General features: G+C 34.8%; 2 protein-coding genes across 4 annotated transcripts in view; both read left to right on the forward strand.

Annotated features, from left to right (window-relative positions):
- Window positions 1–12,351, forward strand: part of LOC118740529 (mucin-5AC) — a gene marked incomplete at its 5' end in the record, with an annotated part of 49,235 nt that extends 36,884 nt beyond the window's left edge. For all 3 annotated transcript variants that reach the window (XM_036472103.1, XM_036472101.1, XM_036472104.1), the window contains 5 exon segments: window positions 2,558–2,751; window positions 5,971–6,196; window positions 11,108–11,545; window positions 11,610–11,808; window positions 11,895–12,351. In XM_036472103.1, coding sequence (XP_036327996.1) covers window positions 2,558–2,751; window positions 5,971–6,196; window positions 11,108–11,545; window positions 11,610–11,808; window positions 11,895–12,062 — 1,225 coding nt within the window.
- Window positions 4,582–6,039, forward strand: LOC118740530 (chitin deacetylase 7-like). The gene has a single exon (XM_036472105.1). The coding sequence runs from the start codon at window positions 5,122–5,124 to the stop codon at window positions 5,323–5,325; it is 204 nt and encodes a 67-aa protein (XP_036327998.1). The 5' UTR covers window positions 4,582–5,121; the 3' UTR covers window positions 5,326–6,039.
- Window positions 12,352–16,271: the final 3,920 nt, after the last annotated feature.

The following is a 16,271-nucleotide window of genomic DNA, read 5'->3' on the forward strand; positions in this document are numbered from 1 at the left end:
AAAAAAAAACATTAAAAGGCTTTTCCCGCAGGATATGTTCTATATAACCAATCTGCAGAAACTACTCAAAAAAACTCTGCGTCCATGTTAGGCTTTGAGCTAAACCAGTATTCGCGGGAGCATTGTAGGCAGAGCTTTTTCAAACTTCCTAAAAATCTTACAATTTGAAGTAAGGTATTTCAAACTTTCAGTATATTTAATATAAATTTGCGCTCACGACCAAAGCATACATAGCCCGGGGAAAAGAAATTTCTTAAAAGATGCTCATAGCGCAAGAGATGAAATCCCACCCGTCACTTAAAGAATCTTCGTCGAGTTAAAGAATCTTAAAAGCAGGTTTGAAAATAAATTCAGAAATAATTCAGAACCCTCAGCTGAGTACCAAGGAAGCTATTAGGGCAACTTAATGCCTGAAAGCTCAAAAATGTTTAGCTCCTCCACTTCATTTTGGTTTCCAACTGACTTCCGAAATCGCTTTAAAAAAAAAACATACTTTATACATAAGTACAAAAATACTCTGTATGAACTTTAATTTCTACCCAAGAATTCAGTACATACATTGCTAGTTTCGAATTCACAGCTTTTTACTTCTGTCTTTAATCCATAGATCTTCGACAACTCTCCGCAGTTCTTTGATTCCGCTATTAAGCTAGTCACGTCCAAAATGTAACTTACGTGAAGAGCTTTTTTAAGCTTTCTATAGACTTCATATCCGTCGACCAAAACATAGTTTGCGAAATAAGCTTTTTTAAGCTTTGTTTACATTTTTTTTGTAAAGTAAAAGCTCTAAGTTTAAAGCGGTGATGGGCACCGAATGGCCCGCGAGCAAAGCTGTTTTAAGCTTTCTGTACATTTTAAATAGACGCTTGCATAGTGAAAGCTCTCTCTACCCATCGCTGCTTTAAAGTTCACAGTTAGTAAAGAAATCGATCTAGTTAATGAATCACAGCCCATAAAAAAATATTAAGAAAACTTATTTAAATCATTTCACGAAATTGCATTTAATACTTTTATGGAATTCGCACTCTCTAATAGTTTCTAGATCAGTCACTATCGAAGCATATCCCGCGGGATAAACTTTATAAAGCTTTCTAAAGATGTTCGCGCAAAGAGTAAAAGCTTTCTCCCTGATCGTCGCTATACTAGATAAAGTTTGTGTAATTGAGGTAGTGGAGTAGATATAAATTTTTGTGTTGTAGTAGGCAAATGTAATAAACTTAATTCCTTATTGAAAATAATAATTCAGCGTACACTTAAAACTATTTGCGTTTTACTCTAATCAAACTTATATTTTTCACTTCTGGGCAAGCGTTAAGCCCCCATTGAGATTGTAAATAATTGTCCAAATTTTCCACTTTTCTTATCTTTTTCTGCCTAAATTTTTCACAGCAAAAAAAATCGCGAAAAGTTCAGCTAAGGTGATGAAAGATCTATCACGTTGATTACTCTACTCACATTAAGAAATCTATGCCCAAAATATTTCTCTTTGTCTTCGACTTGGCAAGCGCTGAAAATCTGAAACTCCAAAATTATTGCTCGATACTCTCACTTAATTTTTTCTCTGAGAAAAAAAGCTTTTCCTTAACCATTCATCCACTCTACTCTAATCCCTTCCTATCCCACAACGCCAGTAACTCATGCACGACTACAAAAACACTAACGAAATGAATTTACTAAATGTTCACTTTCTTTGCAGCAACACTTTAAGAAGAAAACAAAAACAACAACAACTCATCTTTTCGGTTCTCATCAAATTTTCTTTCGAAGCATTTCTTTTCAAGCATTCTTACGCCATTTTCAGCTTGTAAATTTTGTAAAAAAAAATGTGTATATGGTTTTGCATGCACTTTTTGAGGCTAACTAAACTATGAATAGAGAAATTTATTTCCAATAATATTTTTTCATTAATACTCATAAACGTAAAGCAGCTGTAAATGTGTCATATATAATTTGTTTGTTTAGATTAACATAAAAAGCCACTTACTAACACCCATTCCCATCTTTTCGATTGGTTTGCGCTTTTACTAACAACTAAAACATATCTCTCTATACATATACAGTAAATATATGCATGGATATGTAGATATATATTTAATTACAGGTAAATAACAGCTAGAGTGTTGTGAGTTTAGTGCTAAGATTTTCTGTCAGTGTAGCTGTGTTAATTTTATTATAGAACACTGTTAACTGTAACCTAGCAACAAAGTAGCTAACTTATCTCATTTCTCTTAAGACAAAAAACACAAATCTATATAAAAGAAACCTATATACATTTACTTACATATATGTATGTATGTACTGTGCTATCAGAATCCCTAAACAACTGTCATTAACTACAGATTTCGCTAACAATACACTATTCAATTAAATTTTTGCATAGAACAAATTCGAATAACAATCGTAATCGTGGTAGCTCCAGCTATACCGGCCAGGATCGTGATGTACCTACAGCAGTGACCAGCAATCGTGGCACACATCCACCGTAAGTATCAGCATTCTATCGATAATCACAATGAGTTACTCCAATAACAACAAACATTCACTTCACATCACACAGACGCACACGCCCCACTTTGAAGCCTTCGGGCACGATCGTATCGAAAGCACAGGAGTTTGTCGATATCTATAGAAATCCACCAACACGGCCGGAACCGCTTTACCCACAACCAACGCCCGACAAGACAGCAGCCAAGTGTCGCAAGGATGTTTGTCTGCTACCAGATTGTTCATGCGGTGGCAAGGAAATACCCGGTAAGTAGAGATGTACTAGGCCTGTGTAGTTTCATAAAGTACATCAAATCACTAAAGGTATATTTACCCACTACACATACACAACAAATAATATATAATAGACCGTCTCAACTGGACAACACTGTGCTGAAGGTTTATATATTTGGTTTATATCTATTTTGCGCAGTTTGCGAATTTTGCTAAAGATTTTCAACTGATATTCTTTCAAAACTTTTTGTTAAATGCTACGGAATACAGTTTGGGTTCTAATATCGGGGGAAAATTTAACGCCCAAATAGCAACTATGGACCATATTAACATTGGTTATGTGTATGGTTTTAAGGTCGACCACAAGGATTGACAAAATTATCAAGGCGGTGTTCGGAAGATCTTGCAGTAGATTGCTTTACTAAACGTCTTCTCCTCTTCTTCATCAAAGCTAGGCAATTCCATTAAATATGCTCATTGGTTTCGTGTTCAGCTTCATCTCTACATTTTCTGCAATGGGCACGTAGTCTTTTGTAATTGAATTCAATAGGCCAGTGCCCAGTTAGTACGATGACAGGGATGTTGTCTTGAAGTCGCATCCGGGCCAAGAAAGATAACTGCCCCTTTGTACCGATTTAGTTACGGCTCGAACTCCCTCTGACTGGTGACCAGATTTCCATCGACGTTGTGACGTTTCGATAACCAGGAACCCAAATTACATCTACCGAGAAGAGATTTCACTGTAAAAGAAACGTCTTCCTCTAATTTGGCACTACAGCCATTTGTCATGCGGAGCCGAAACAAACAAAATTTGCTAATCGCCTTTTTCTTTGCAAAGCTTCGCCAGTTTCTTCTACCAAATGTGCATGGCTGCTTTTGCGCTTAGTCTTTCCATATCGAGTCGTAAGATCTTTTCACTAGAGCATCATCATCCAGCAAGCAAATTCAAACAAGGCAACCTTGCAGGTCACCTTGAAATCTTAAATGGGAGGGAGATCATCTTGGCTGAAAACCTGGTTCGGACCAAATCGGTCGCGTCCTCAGCTTAGCATTTCCTACTCGTTAAGATTCGAGCAGCAATTCAAGATGGCTGCACGACGAATCACAAAAATGGTATACCGTTGGTTCCAAGACACCTAATGGTGTAGATGCGGGAGTTCTGGAGCCTCGATTTCGAACATATTTTCCTTTAAGTAAAGACGCAACAATATACCAAGTGAAACTAGTTGCCATACTTGAGTTTGCCCACGTCTTATTAAAAAGGCAATATGGCAGAACAAAGACATCCTTACTTTCGGATTAGTAATCGGTTGTCAAAACTCCTTAACAAAATCCAACCAACTTCATATTAAGTGCGGTATGTTCAAGTCAGACCAAAAAGCTCACAGATTTCGTCATTCTCATGTACCATCTTCCAAACAAGATGCAAAAAGTGGATCTTCGATGATGCCTATGGTGGCCATATGTCGTCCACATGGATTGTGCCCCGTAATAACTCCTATCAGGGTTCTCTGCCTGATGAGGAATTTTGTTATCAGCCTATGAGGCCTGTAAGACCCTACAAAGTGCATCATTCATCAATCTTATTCAGGATTCTCTGTGTTCTTACACAAACCTGCCTGAGAGATTTTGCTGATGGCAGTAAACAAACATTATCCGCGTGGATGCGAACGAAGTAGTACCAAGCCCTACAATAGAAGTGAGAGCACCCCGCTCTCAGGGCATTCTCTTCCAACCTCAGCCATGGTATAAAGGCTAACTTCATCCGCTACAGTCAGGAATCTTCTAGATAACAAGAAGTGAATTCGCCTTATGATTGTTTCGTCCACTCCCAAAGTAAGCGTTGTCAAACTTTCCTCAACATCAGCAAAAATTATTCCTATTGTGTACTCACCTGCTTCCTGCCTTACGTCGATCTTTGTTACAAAGTCATGTGGAGCTGGACTGTGATTCCCAGGACTTTCCACTTTCACATACAGGTTGGTAAAAATTAAGGGGACTTTTCACCAAAAACTTCAATCTAATGTACCCTTCGTCCATGCGCTACAGACTCTTCAGCATGAAGATTGTTAGACTAATTGGCTTGATGCTTCTTGCCAGCGCATGGTCATCATTTCCCGATTTGGAACAAAAAAAAGTTTGCCAGCTATTTTCCTACCTAGCTCTGAGTCTGGTCGATCGAACACAATTCAACAGGTCACCTTAGGTATCTTTGAAAATGTTTAGCAAAATTAAAAGGCAGTATCTTTAGCACAACCGAAACTACGAACCTTAGAAACAAACGATGTCCAGTTGAGAAAAACTCAGCCAATATGAACACTCACTCACACACACTCACTCAAATATTCATTGCCCGATTCGCACACTCAATTAGGCGGTTTGAATGTCAGTGAGGTACCACAAATGGTATTGATAACCTTCGATGACGCTATCAGCATATTAAATATCGATTTTTACGAGGAGCTTTTCAACAACCAGTCGCGCTTCAATCCTAATGGTTGCTTGTTACGCGGCACTTTCTATGTCTCGCACGAGTGGACCAATTATGGTATGGTGCAGGATCTCTATGCGGATGGACATGAGATGGCTTCGCATTCAGTCTCGTAAGTTGGGCGTTGTAGAGCTTTTTATTGAAGCTTTGCGCGCGCTTTATGTGTGGATTTCGTGTGTTGTACCGAGAAAAATTTGCGGAGGTTATATTGTATACTTAAGTATTTACATACCTACGCGTATGTACATATGTATATGTGCATGTATGCGTTCATATGTGGCCCAGCATGTGGTGACCTTCATTCCTGTTAAATTTTTTTTTCTTATAATAAATTCGCTTCCCCCAAACGTCAAGCTGATATTCATCACTTTTTTTAATAAATATTCTTGGTTGAAATGTTTCATTTCTACGCTATCATTTTCCGCCGCGAATTTTAACGCATATTTTTTCTAAAATTTTTTTTTTAGTTTTAATTTTCTATGGCGTTTACTCGCGATCCATATGTTCATGTTTATTTGTTGTTATTTTTAATTTTTTTGTTTACTTATTTTCCATTTTGATTTTATTTATTTACATGCCCATAATTTGTATTTTTATTTTACAAATCATGCATCTCTTATGGTGTCATACATACTACTATAAACCACATCTGTATGCATATAAATGTGTTATGGACCCCCTGTCCCCGCTGTCAAATACCATCCAATCATCATCTCATAAATCCCTCCTATCGAAAACTTGATGCGCGTGCGCTCCTACAGGCGATTTACCAGTTGAGACTGTACCTCAAATTGTGCTAATCACATTCGACGACTCTGTCAATGATCTGAACAAACAACTTTATATCGATCTATTCGAAAAGGGGCGTGTCAATCCGAATGGTTGTCCTATAACGGCAACTTTCTACGTATCACACGAGTGGACTGACTACAGTCAAGTGCAAAATTTGTACGCCGATGGGCATGAGATGGCCTCACATACTGTATCGTAAGTAAAAATTTGAAAAAAAAAATATACAATTTATGATGAAGCACTTAAGTAGCCAACACTGACACGCACACACGTATACTTATCTAAAATCAAAAGAAAAATACATTACGGCTCGTTGCGGCAAGGAAGCACTGAGCTGGCACTGAAAATACCGAGCACACTTCTCTACAAAGCAAATAAACTTTTAATATCCAGTAAAGGAAAAATGAACTTAAAAACTACACACTTTGCAACGTTTAAAAGGAGCACAATTATTTTTAGTGGATTTCAAAATAACACCTAATTCATTAAATAAATCGAATATACATACATAAGATAATAACTTTTTGCACCCTAAATACCTACATATACATATGTATGTGTATAGCGTAATTCCTCACTTAACCCAGCACCATATTTCTTTGCTTTTAGGAAACTCGGTAATCGTAGCATCTAGGGATCTAACCCATTTGTAGTTAATTGAAGAAAAAATCACTACGAAAATAAAAAACCCTTATTTAACGCTTAGAAACTAATATGGCCCGTAATCATAGAGAAGTTAGAAAAAGGTTTTAACGATTAAAATTTTGTTTTATAGTAATCACCATTTTAACTCTTTCATAGCCAACTTAAAATGCATTTTACGGCAAAAATAGAGTTTTAACTTTAAAATGAGGAGAGCGTGATTTTAAAATGGTAAAATAAGGTTCTAGGTTTTATTTTGATGTTAAAGTAGTAAACCCAGGTTCGGTCTCCACTCCAAGCGATTCCAAATAATATTTTTTAATTTTATTATAATTTTTTAATATTTCATTTTATTTATTTTATTAAATTTTATGTTATTATCTTTTATTGTTGTTATGGTATTTCACAAAATTATTTCAAATTCATCAAATTTTTTGGAGTTTAATTATAATTAAAAAGGTCACAAAAACTATAACTGCATAAAAAAATTGAAATAGTATTTAAAAGAACAAATTAAATATGTAAAAAAAATATTTCCTGCATAAAAAAATTGAAATAGTATTTAAAAGAACAAATTAAATATGTAAAAAAAAAAATATTTCCTGGCAGTGGGATTCGAACCCACGGCTTCCCGGCTTGCTAAACCCGCAATCCTTCAGCGGACACAGGGTAAACTAATTAAAGTACTCATATTTCTATATATTGCCCAGTAAATTTTTTCTCTTTTCATATGAATAGCTCTGTTTTCTCTCATCTTAACAAAAATCTGTTTCTAACAAGGAATGAAACCGATTCAAAATAACGTTCCGGTTTGGGTTTCGGTTTTGCCAAGTGTTTCGGTTTCGATTTTGGTTTCGTTCTTCAAAATTTATTTCGGTTTTGGTTTCGGTTTCGTTTCGGTTTCGGTTTTTCACAGAAATTTTGTTAATATTATTTAAATCACAATGTCTTAAACGTTGAGGAAAGAAAATCGAAAATTACAGTTCACTGATAATATCAACACTAGGTTCTTTCCCTAACAATCGGGACCGGAGTTGGTAATTAGAGAATAAGAGAAACATTTTCTTTCAAAAATGGAACAAAGTTCAGAAGTACGGAAACGCAAAAACCCACATTTCGTGCCCTCAAGTCGAGAAACAGCTGATTCGCGTTGTTCTTGTTTTTGTCACTTATACCATGTTCTGACCGACATCGGAAACATGTTTTAGTTGCTAAAACTTTTTTTTCGATTATTTATCGAAGTGGAAGTCATATTTTATCATCTTTAATACGCCATTTCGGATTTATTGTTAATTGCCTGGCCAAAGCAAAATAAGAATGAAAGTTAAAGGTTGTAAATGAAAAGAAAATGAAGGAAAAATGTTTTTTTGTTGTCGGTCAGAACACGGTATTAAATGCAAACACTTGGAAATTGAATTTTGGTTTCACAAATTTGATTTTAAGTACATAGATTGAAAATACATCAACAGGCCATTCACTTTTCCTTAAAAGCACCAAGTAAATGCAGGCAACATGTAAACACAATACGGCTGATATGCACTTTGACACTTTATCCATTTTTACTCGGAGAAAATTTCGGGCTGTTTCGGGCAGGAAGAAGAATACACTTACGATCGAATACGCTCGAATTTTCGCTCTCTATTACCCATTTTGTTGAGTACAGGCATGATTTCTGGGCTATTTTGGGCACACGCGGGATCTCGCATTGCGTACGGGAAAGAAACTACTTAAATATAATTAATCGATTATCGATTCACAACAACAAAGTCATCAGCAGATTTTTGCGAAAGTTACCTTGCCATACTTATTTACTACTTAACAAGAATTTTAGCAAAATGTTGCTGATTTTGGTTAAATAAATCATTTATTTCAAAGAAATTTGTATTTATTTATTATTTTTGTAAATTTCTGGAAACCGATTGAAACCTGTGATTGAAATGGTTTCGGTATCGTTCCTTTTCAGGTCAAGATAACGGTTACGGTTTCGGTTTCGGTTTTGAAAAACGAAACGGTTTTAAACGGTTACGGTTTCGGTTTGGGTTTCGGTTTCATTCCTTGGTTTCTAAGTTATCTATGATGACACAAGTTAAAAATCTATTCTAAATTTAAAACTTTATTTTAACAAGAAGGAGTTTTAACTTACGACTATGACTATGGGCCTATGTATATAGTATCAGAGATAGCTTTTAATCACGCGTCAATTAAAAATGTACAGAAAGCGCCAAAAAGCTCTGCGCGTCAGCAAGGCGATGCGTTTTGCTGATACAAAACGATGATGAGCAGCGCTCTTATACCATATGTTCTGACCGGCATTGAAAACATCCCTGCAGGAAATTGAATTAGTTTTAAAGTAATTTATAAACTACTTTATTTTTAATGATAATTAATTGAAATTCTCACTATTTTACCTACAACGAACTCATTTATTTAACATGGCGATGTCCAGGAAGCAGTCATTTGCCTTTTCCTGCATTTAATTTCAACTACTTTAAAATGAATTTGGTTCACACAACTTCAAAGTCAGTTTATTTCTTTTGAATACGCTTGCGTTCTGGACTTCACAGACGCTTTTTCATACTTCCAAGACACACAAAAAGAGTATAAAAATTCGAAACATTTACTGATTGCATTTGTTTTAAAGTGGTCTTTAAATTAGTTGATTTAAAAAAAAAATTCACTTGTTTCCGTCACGGATGTTTTCGTTGCTAAAACTGGTTTTCGGCCTAGAACTGGTGTTTTCGACCATGTAAAATCTGTTAAACGAAAACCAGTTTTCGCTAAAAACTACCTGAAAACTCACGTTCCACACACTCCAATCGGTGTCTGCACTAGTTTTTTTAGATATATTTATCAAAGTTGAAGTCATATTTTATCACCTTTAATACGCCAGTTCGGATTTATTGTTAATTGATTGGCCAAATTAAAATAAGAATAAAAAAGGTTGTTAATGAAAAGAAAATGAAAAAAAGTATTTTTTTTTTTTAGCAAAACTCTAAAACCAATATCTCAAAGAATATCGATGTTAGCGATTTGGTGTTCTAAAACTTTTTTTTATAGGAAATTGAATTATCTACAAGTCTGTCATTAGTATTTTTTCTTTAGCTCCATTTATTTACGGGATAGTGGCGAAAAAACTAGAATTTCATGAAAATATTGGGTTTAGTGACCCGTACTAACTCGCTGGTGGGTGTTAGGGTTACACCGCATCAAATGCTATCATTGACCAAGATTATACCATAAAATGCCTCTGAGCTATAGATTTTGAAGAAAAACAATCAAAATGTATTTTGAACGGGAAATCTTCGTCGAGTACTTAATATTAATAATAAATGCTCAAATTTTCAGGGAACTTGCTTGTTTTTAGTCGCCGAAAAAAAGCACCCTAATATACATTCTGTATTTTTAAAAAGTAAAATTCCTCCTGAAAATTCAATAATAATAATAAGATTATAATTATAACTCGAGTCTACACATCGAGCATTTTCATCAAAGGTGATCCCTAAATGCTATTTTTCTAATATTCAGTTCATACATATCTTACAAGTACTAAATCCTAATTATTTTATTTGCAACTTGCTAACTTGTTTCCATTACGTGGTGAATTTTGTTTACAATCAATCAATAAAGTTTTCGTACAGCGATTTTTTTTTGAATACGGACAACTGTTTTTTAACTATTTTATTTTTCGCAAATTTTTTTTTTAATATGTTTAGTTTTACAACATAAACTCAAAAAATCAGAGCTCCAAACCTTGTGCAAATTAAAGAAAATTCTGCAATTTTTCATTAAAATATTGAACTTTTTAGTTACACTCTTTTGAAAAAAGTGCAAGTTTCAGGTAGCGAGGACTTACCAATGATGTTTGAAAATTTTTTTTTTTGTTGAAGGTGTCGCTCATTTTCTCCATATAAAAAAAATTCTCAATTTTTCTTTTTTATATGGAGATAATAATGCACATTATTACGCTAAAATTGAATGGGCTAAAAACTGCATACTCAGCTATTTTCTGAAGGGTGTAATTAAAAAGCGTAATATTTTGATGAAACTTTGCAGAATTTTCTTTAATTTTGCACAAGGTTTGGAGCTCGGATTTTTGAGGTCTTGGTCGTAGAATTAACCATATTTTTATAAAAAAATGCGAAAAATAAAATAATTAAAAAACAGCTGCCCGTATGTAAAAAAAAATCGCTGTAGCAAAACTTTATTGATTGACTGTATGTAATAATCCATTTCCTTCTTAACTGTTTAATTTTTATAACTTGCTTATAATCCAACAATACTTGTATTAAAGAGATTCGGTGGCGGTATAGACATAAACTAAATCAAATAATGATTCCAATTCAAAGTAACTTGAAAATAACTAGTTTTCCACACCTGAAATTTTTGCACACGAAACTCTTAAAAACATACAACTAACCTATTTTGTTCTCTACCCATCCTTTTCTAAAAACCAAAAACCTACAGTCACAGCTTCGGCGAACAATTCTCGCAAAAGAAGTGGACGCGTGAGATTGCCGGCCAGCGTGAAATTCTCGCCGCCTATGGTGGTGTCAAGCTCTCCGATGTGCGTGGTATGCGCGCGCCATTCCTCTCAGTCGGCGGCAATAAAATGTACAAAATGCTTTACGACTCAAACTTTACCTACGATTCATCACTGCCAGTGTACGAAAATCGCCCACCATCATGGCCCTACACCTTCGACTATAAAATCTTCCACGACTGCATGATACCACCCTGCCCGACGCGCAGCTATCCGGGTGTATGGCAAGTGCCTATGGTGATGTGGCAAGACTTGAACGGTGGACGTTGTTCAATGGGTGATGCCTGTTCGAATCCCAGCGAATCGGATGGTGTTTACAAAATGATTATGAAGAATTTCGAAAGACACTACACGACAAACAGGTGAGTGTGGAAGGCAAAAGGAAGGCGAATTAAGTAACCTTAATTTTTCTTTTTTAACCTCCAGAGCTCCATTTGGTCTCTACTACCATGCGGCTTGGTTCACGCAGCCTCACCATAAAGAAGGTTTCATCAAATTCTTAGACGCCATCAATCAAATGCCAGACGTTTGGATTGTGACCAATTGGCAAATGTTGCAATGGGTACGTGATCCAACACCACTCTCGCGCATCAATTCCTTCCAGCCATTCTCGTGTGATTACTCGGTAGGTGTACCAACAAACCAAAATTCTCTTTGAGAGTATCTCCAAAAATTGCTTCCATTAATCAATTTTCCTTTTCGCACCTACAGGACCGTCCGAAGCGTTGCAACAACCCCAAGGTCTGCAATCTCTGGCACAAATCCGGCGTACGTTATATGAAAACGTGTCAACCCTGTCCCGACATCTATCCATGGACCGGCAAGTCAGGCATACGTTCATCGCGTATCGACAACGAAATTGAAGATTCGACAGCGTAAATTGCAAAATGTGTTTGTGTGTGTGAGAGCAATACTAGATAAGTGGTATAAGCTTATGTGTTTTTTTGGGGGGAGGGTGGAGCCAAGCAGAGCAGCAGCGGCGGAGCAAAGTTCGATGTGTAAGGTGTAAACTTAGACGCTTTGCTGCACTGCGCGTGCGCATGCGCTATTTGTAAATATACGCACAAGTGTCAATCAGAAAGAGAAACATACAAACATACATACAACTGCAAATGCACAAAATATGCAATTCACTCGTTAGCAGCGTCAAAATTATTGTAAAAGTCGAAAAAAAGTATGAAATTAAAAAAGAAAAATTGTTAGAACAAACGGCGAATATTAGCTGTACTAGAAAATACGGAAAAACAACTTTGCTTTGGGCTATTTAAATTTATTTTGGTATTTTGTAAAACAAAGAAGAAACTATTTATTTTTTATTTAATTTGTGAAGAAATTTTAGTATTAAATTTATGTTTGCTATTTTAAGTTAAAACAAAAAAAAATGAAGTAAACTGGCCACGCATGCGCGCAATACTAGCTGTAGATTTTTTTCGTTGTAGGCTAAGCAATTTTCTGCTGCTTTCTATGAAATAAATCACTTGAAAGTGTGTACGAAAATGCAGATGGCTTTAAAAAAAAGTGTTTTAAATTAAAAAAAGTTAGTATAGGTTAAATTTTTTTGTAGGTTAGGCTTATAGTACCTAAGCACAGTATGTATTTACTTATGTACGTAATAATTTACGATATTATTATGATATGTGATAAATGTTTGCTATAATTTTTGAATATGCATTACGAAAGCGCGTGAGGTGAGTTTCAACTTTGAGGCATGTGTAGGTATGAAAATCATAGAATTTCATTATGTAGTTTGATTAGTTCTAAAACCGCAAAAGCAATATCTCAAAGTCATGAAAGCGTAGCCTACATTGATTTTGATAATCATAATATAAGTAACACAACTTTTACAAATCTACATAAATGAGTGGCATATCACGTAAACAGAGCTTTTTAAGCTTGCTAGTGGTGATCGTGTAGAGCTTTTTTAAGCTTTCTAAACACGTTACAGGTATTCAAAGTTAAAATCTCTGTCTGCCCATCACTTATATACTGAAAGCTCTAAGAAGCTTCTACCGCAGCACTGGCTTTGGTTGTGACTTTTTTAAACAGACGCTTACAGGGCAAAAGCTTTCTCTGATCGTCACCCAAATAGAATAACTTCGTTTGCTGGCTACATTTTAATCCGAATTCGTTTGTTTCGTAAGATATGCCAAGCTTTTCTAAAGCTTCATGAACTATTTATATCAGTCACCCCCAAATCTTATTCAGAGAGAAAAGCTTTATATAAATTTTAAGCTCTGGTTGTCGCTGTTTTATAATGGACATGCACAGAGTAAAACCTTCTTCTGATCAACACTACATTAAACAAAAAACTTTTATCAAAAAAAGCTCCACACTCTGATTCCATACAAAACGAAGAATACAATTACTTTCAGCGATGAATATAGAATTTAAAGTAGCAGCAAATCTCTTTCGGTTCTTATACATACCTTTAGTCCAGCGATGAGCAGAGAGAGCTTTTTCCCCGTACCCGCCTATACAAAATGTATAGAAAGCTTAAAAGGGATTTGCCCGCGGGCGAGGCGGTGCCCATCGCCGCTTTAGTAGAATACTTTACTGCACCAGACAAAAGCTCATTTGCATAGTTTCGAATCTAACTCCCCTTAATAAGAGTTTGGTGTGGTTAGTTAAGCTACTAAAAACATGTACCGGAAACAAAACACCGTAGAGCTTATTCCTTTTCTATTTGTTGACCTATATTTCATATTCTTGAGATAAGTTTTCATGTGACAAAGTCAAGTGTGAGCGCAAATAAATTTTTAATTTAATAATTTGATCCAAGTAATCCACCCAGATATGTTTTTTTTGCGAAAGCGAGCATCGATTTTGTCTGAAATAAGGCATTTAAAAACATTCATCACAGCATATTTTTAGGCATCACCCAGAAATGAATATGATCCCTATGCAGTATTTAAGTTTCAGAATGACTTAAATTTAACCCTTTCGAGCCTATTTTGTGTAAATATAAATAGTCGTTTAAAATAGAAAATTGCGTATCAACATAATGCAAAACCGCATATTTTGTTGAGAGTAAAAACATTCATATTTCAAAATTGTTGTTGAGCCAAGAGCTTCGGTGAGCAAATCCATTTTTTGGCAAAAAATGTCAAAATCTTTTTTAATTAACACCTTGACCAAAATTAAAACACTTTCAAGAAGAAAAACCCGTAAACAAATGTTGGAGTCCAGGACTTTTTTGATGAGTAAACATCTTAGCTCTCAGTATGGCTTAAAATTTTTAAACGCCTTGTGTAACCCAGCAGGAAATCTGTAATTTTTCATTAGAAACAGCTTATGTTTACTGCTGTTGCAAGTAAATAGTTGTAGTATTTGCTAAGAGAGTTCCAAAACGCAAATATAACCTTCTACAACTTTTCGTTGCATAGTTTAAGGCATATACACCACAATAGTGTATTGATAAAAAGCAAGGCGGAAGTTTAAAAAATACTGAAAATATTTTCATACAGGTTTTTGTTGGTGAAACGATATTTTGCTCCCTTTGGCGATGTCCACAGAACTCATGACATATATATATAGCAAATTTCTTAACTACTACACCTAAAACTAAATATTACGTACTCAGTAGGTCACAACAAAAAATATGACAGTTGGCATCATGAGAGCAATTCAAGTCAAGTTTTTGCGGCATAGTTTTAGGCGCAGTAGCTAAGACCATAGTCATGCCTTATGTTTTGTCGTTTTCATGGGAATAGAGTTGATTGTCTCTGCCTGAGACGCATGCAATTCTCAATAAAAAGGGCGCGTATTTTTATAGAAAAACATTGTGTTTCTCATTAAGAGTGATTAAAAACCACTTTAATGTTTGAATTTGAATATGATTTATTTTAAACTTAAAAATCATAACTATTAGGAATGGTTGGAGGAATGTGAATTTCGAGTTTGCTGTGTATGTAAAGCAAATAAGGTTTTATGGCCAACATCTTAGCTAAGATCTACTCATTTTGAGATGCATTTTGAAATTTATTTTTTTTCAAAAAAATTTAATTTCGCACTTTATTCTAAAAATAACAAAATATATGTTTAATGAACTAAATGTTTGGTTTTGCGTTATGTTACGCCTTTTCCTGCGCTTCTTGTACCCTGAGTTTTCTAGTTTTTGAAGCTAAATGTGGGCAGATATGCCCGCCGAATGTATAACTTTGTAAACAAATATATGTAGTAATTTTAATTTTCATTCCGATTTCATATTCATTAAAGATTTTCCTGCATACATATTTCGACTCTTCAAAGATACCTGACCACAAACTGTTCAAAAAGTACCCGAAATTTTTCGATTAAAATAAAACAGTTCAATAATTTATTAACTCTTTGCCTTATCCATTACGATTAGTAAGACATTTTAGTTACTTTTTGTGTGGGAGATAATTCCATTTAGAAGAAATTATTTAAACCCTCAACTCAGCAAGCATTTCAAATTTTTTTCCCATCATATACATATGTATATGAATTTGTATACATATGTAATGTATCATATTTCATATGATATATGCATAGATGTTTTACAGCATTTTTTCATAAGAGACAATATAGGTATTCATATTGCATATAAATAACTATGGAGATTCACTACCCAAAAGCAAACATAAATAGGAAAAATAATTTAATTTTTACTTAAACCTAAATATGTACGAGTGTTAAGTAAGTAAATCGAAAAAGAATATGTTATAAAGATATATGAATTAAAAGTCTTTATATGCATCTATATATTTTTAAAAATCGTAAATACAATTATACGCTAAAATCATTCAAGAGGATGCGAAAAGGTGAGATGACAGGCAAATGGTTAATAATGTCAAATAATTATTTTTTTTTTTCAAGATTAACGGTACTACTCCTACGTAATGGCGAAATCCGCCAAAATTACTATTTTCATAGTTGGGATGTCAAAAAATATACATACCACAAAAATTTCATTTGAATTTAGTAATGAAAACATTACTCTTGTTTGTGTAATTTGTACGCACTTACAAGCTAGCTTTCACGGCATACTTTTAGGCAAAGCGGTTATGACGGTAGTCATTTTTGGCGGAATTTGCCTGCTCGTGTGAACATGGCTGTATATCTAAAAGG

The sequence above is a fragment of the Rhagoletis pomonella genome, unplaced genomic scaffold (assembly GCF_013731165.1).
Source record: "Rhagoletis pomonella isolate Grant_MI unplaced genomic scaffold, Rhpom_1.0 Rhpom_scaffold_00006, whole genome shotgun sequence".
NCBI classification, from domain to species: domain Eukaryota; kingdom Metazoa; phylum Arthropoda; class Insecta; order Diptera; family Tephritidae; genus Rhagoletis; species Rhagoletis pomonella.

What these genes read in the sequence shown, in the direction of transcription:
- LOC118740530 (XM_036472105.1), top strand. Translation starts at nt 5,122, where the DNA reads ATGGTATTGATAACCTTCGATGACGCTATCAGCATATTAAATATCGAT.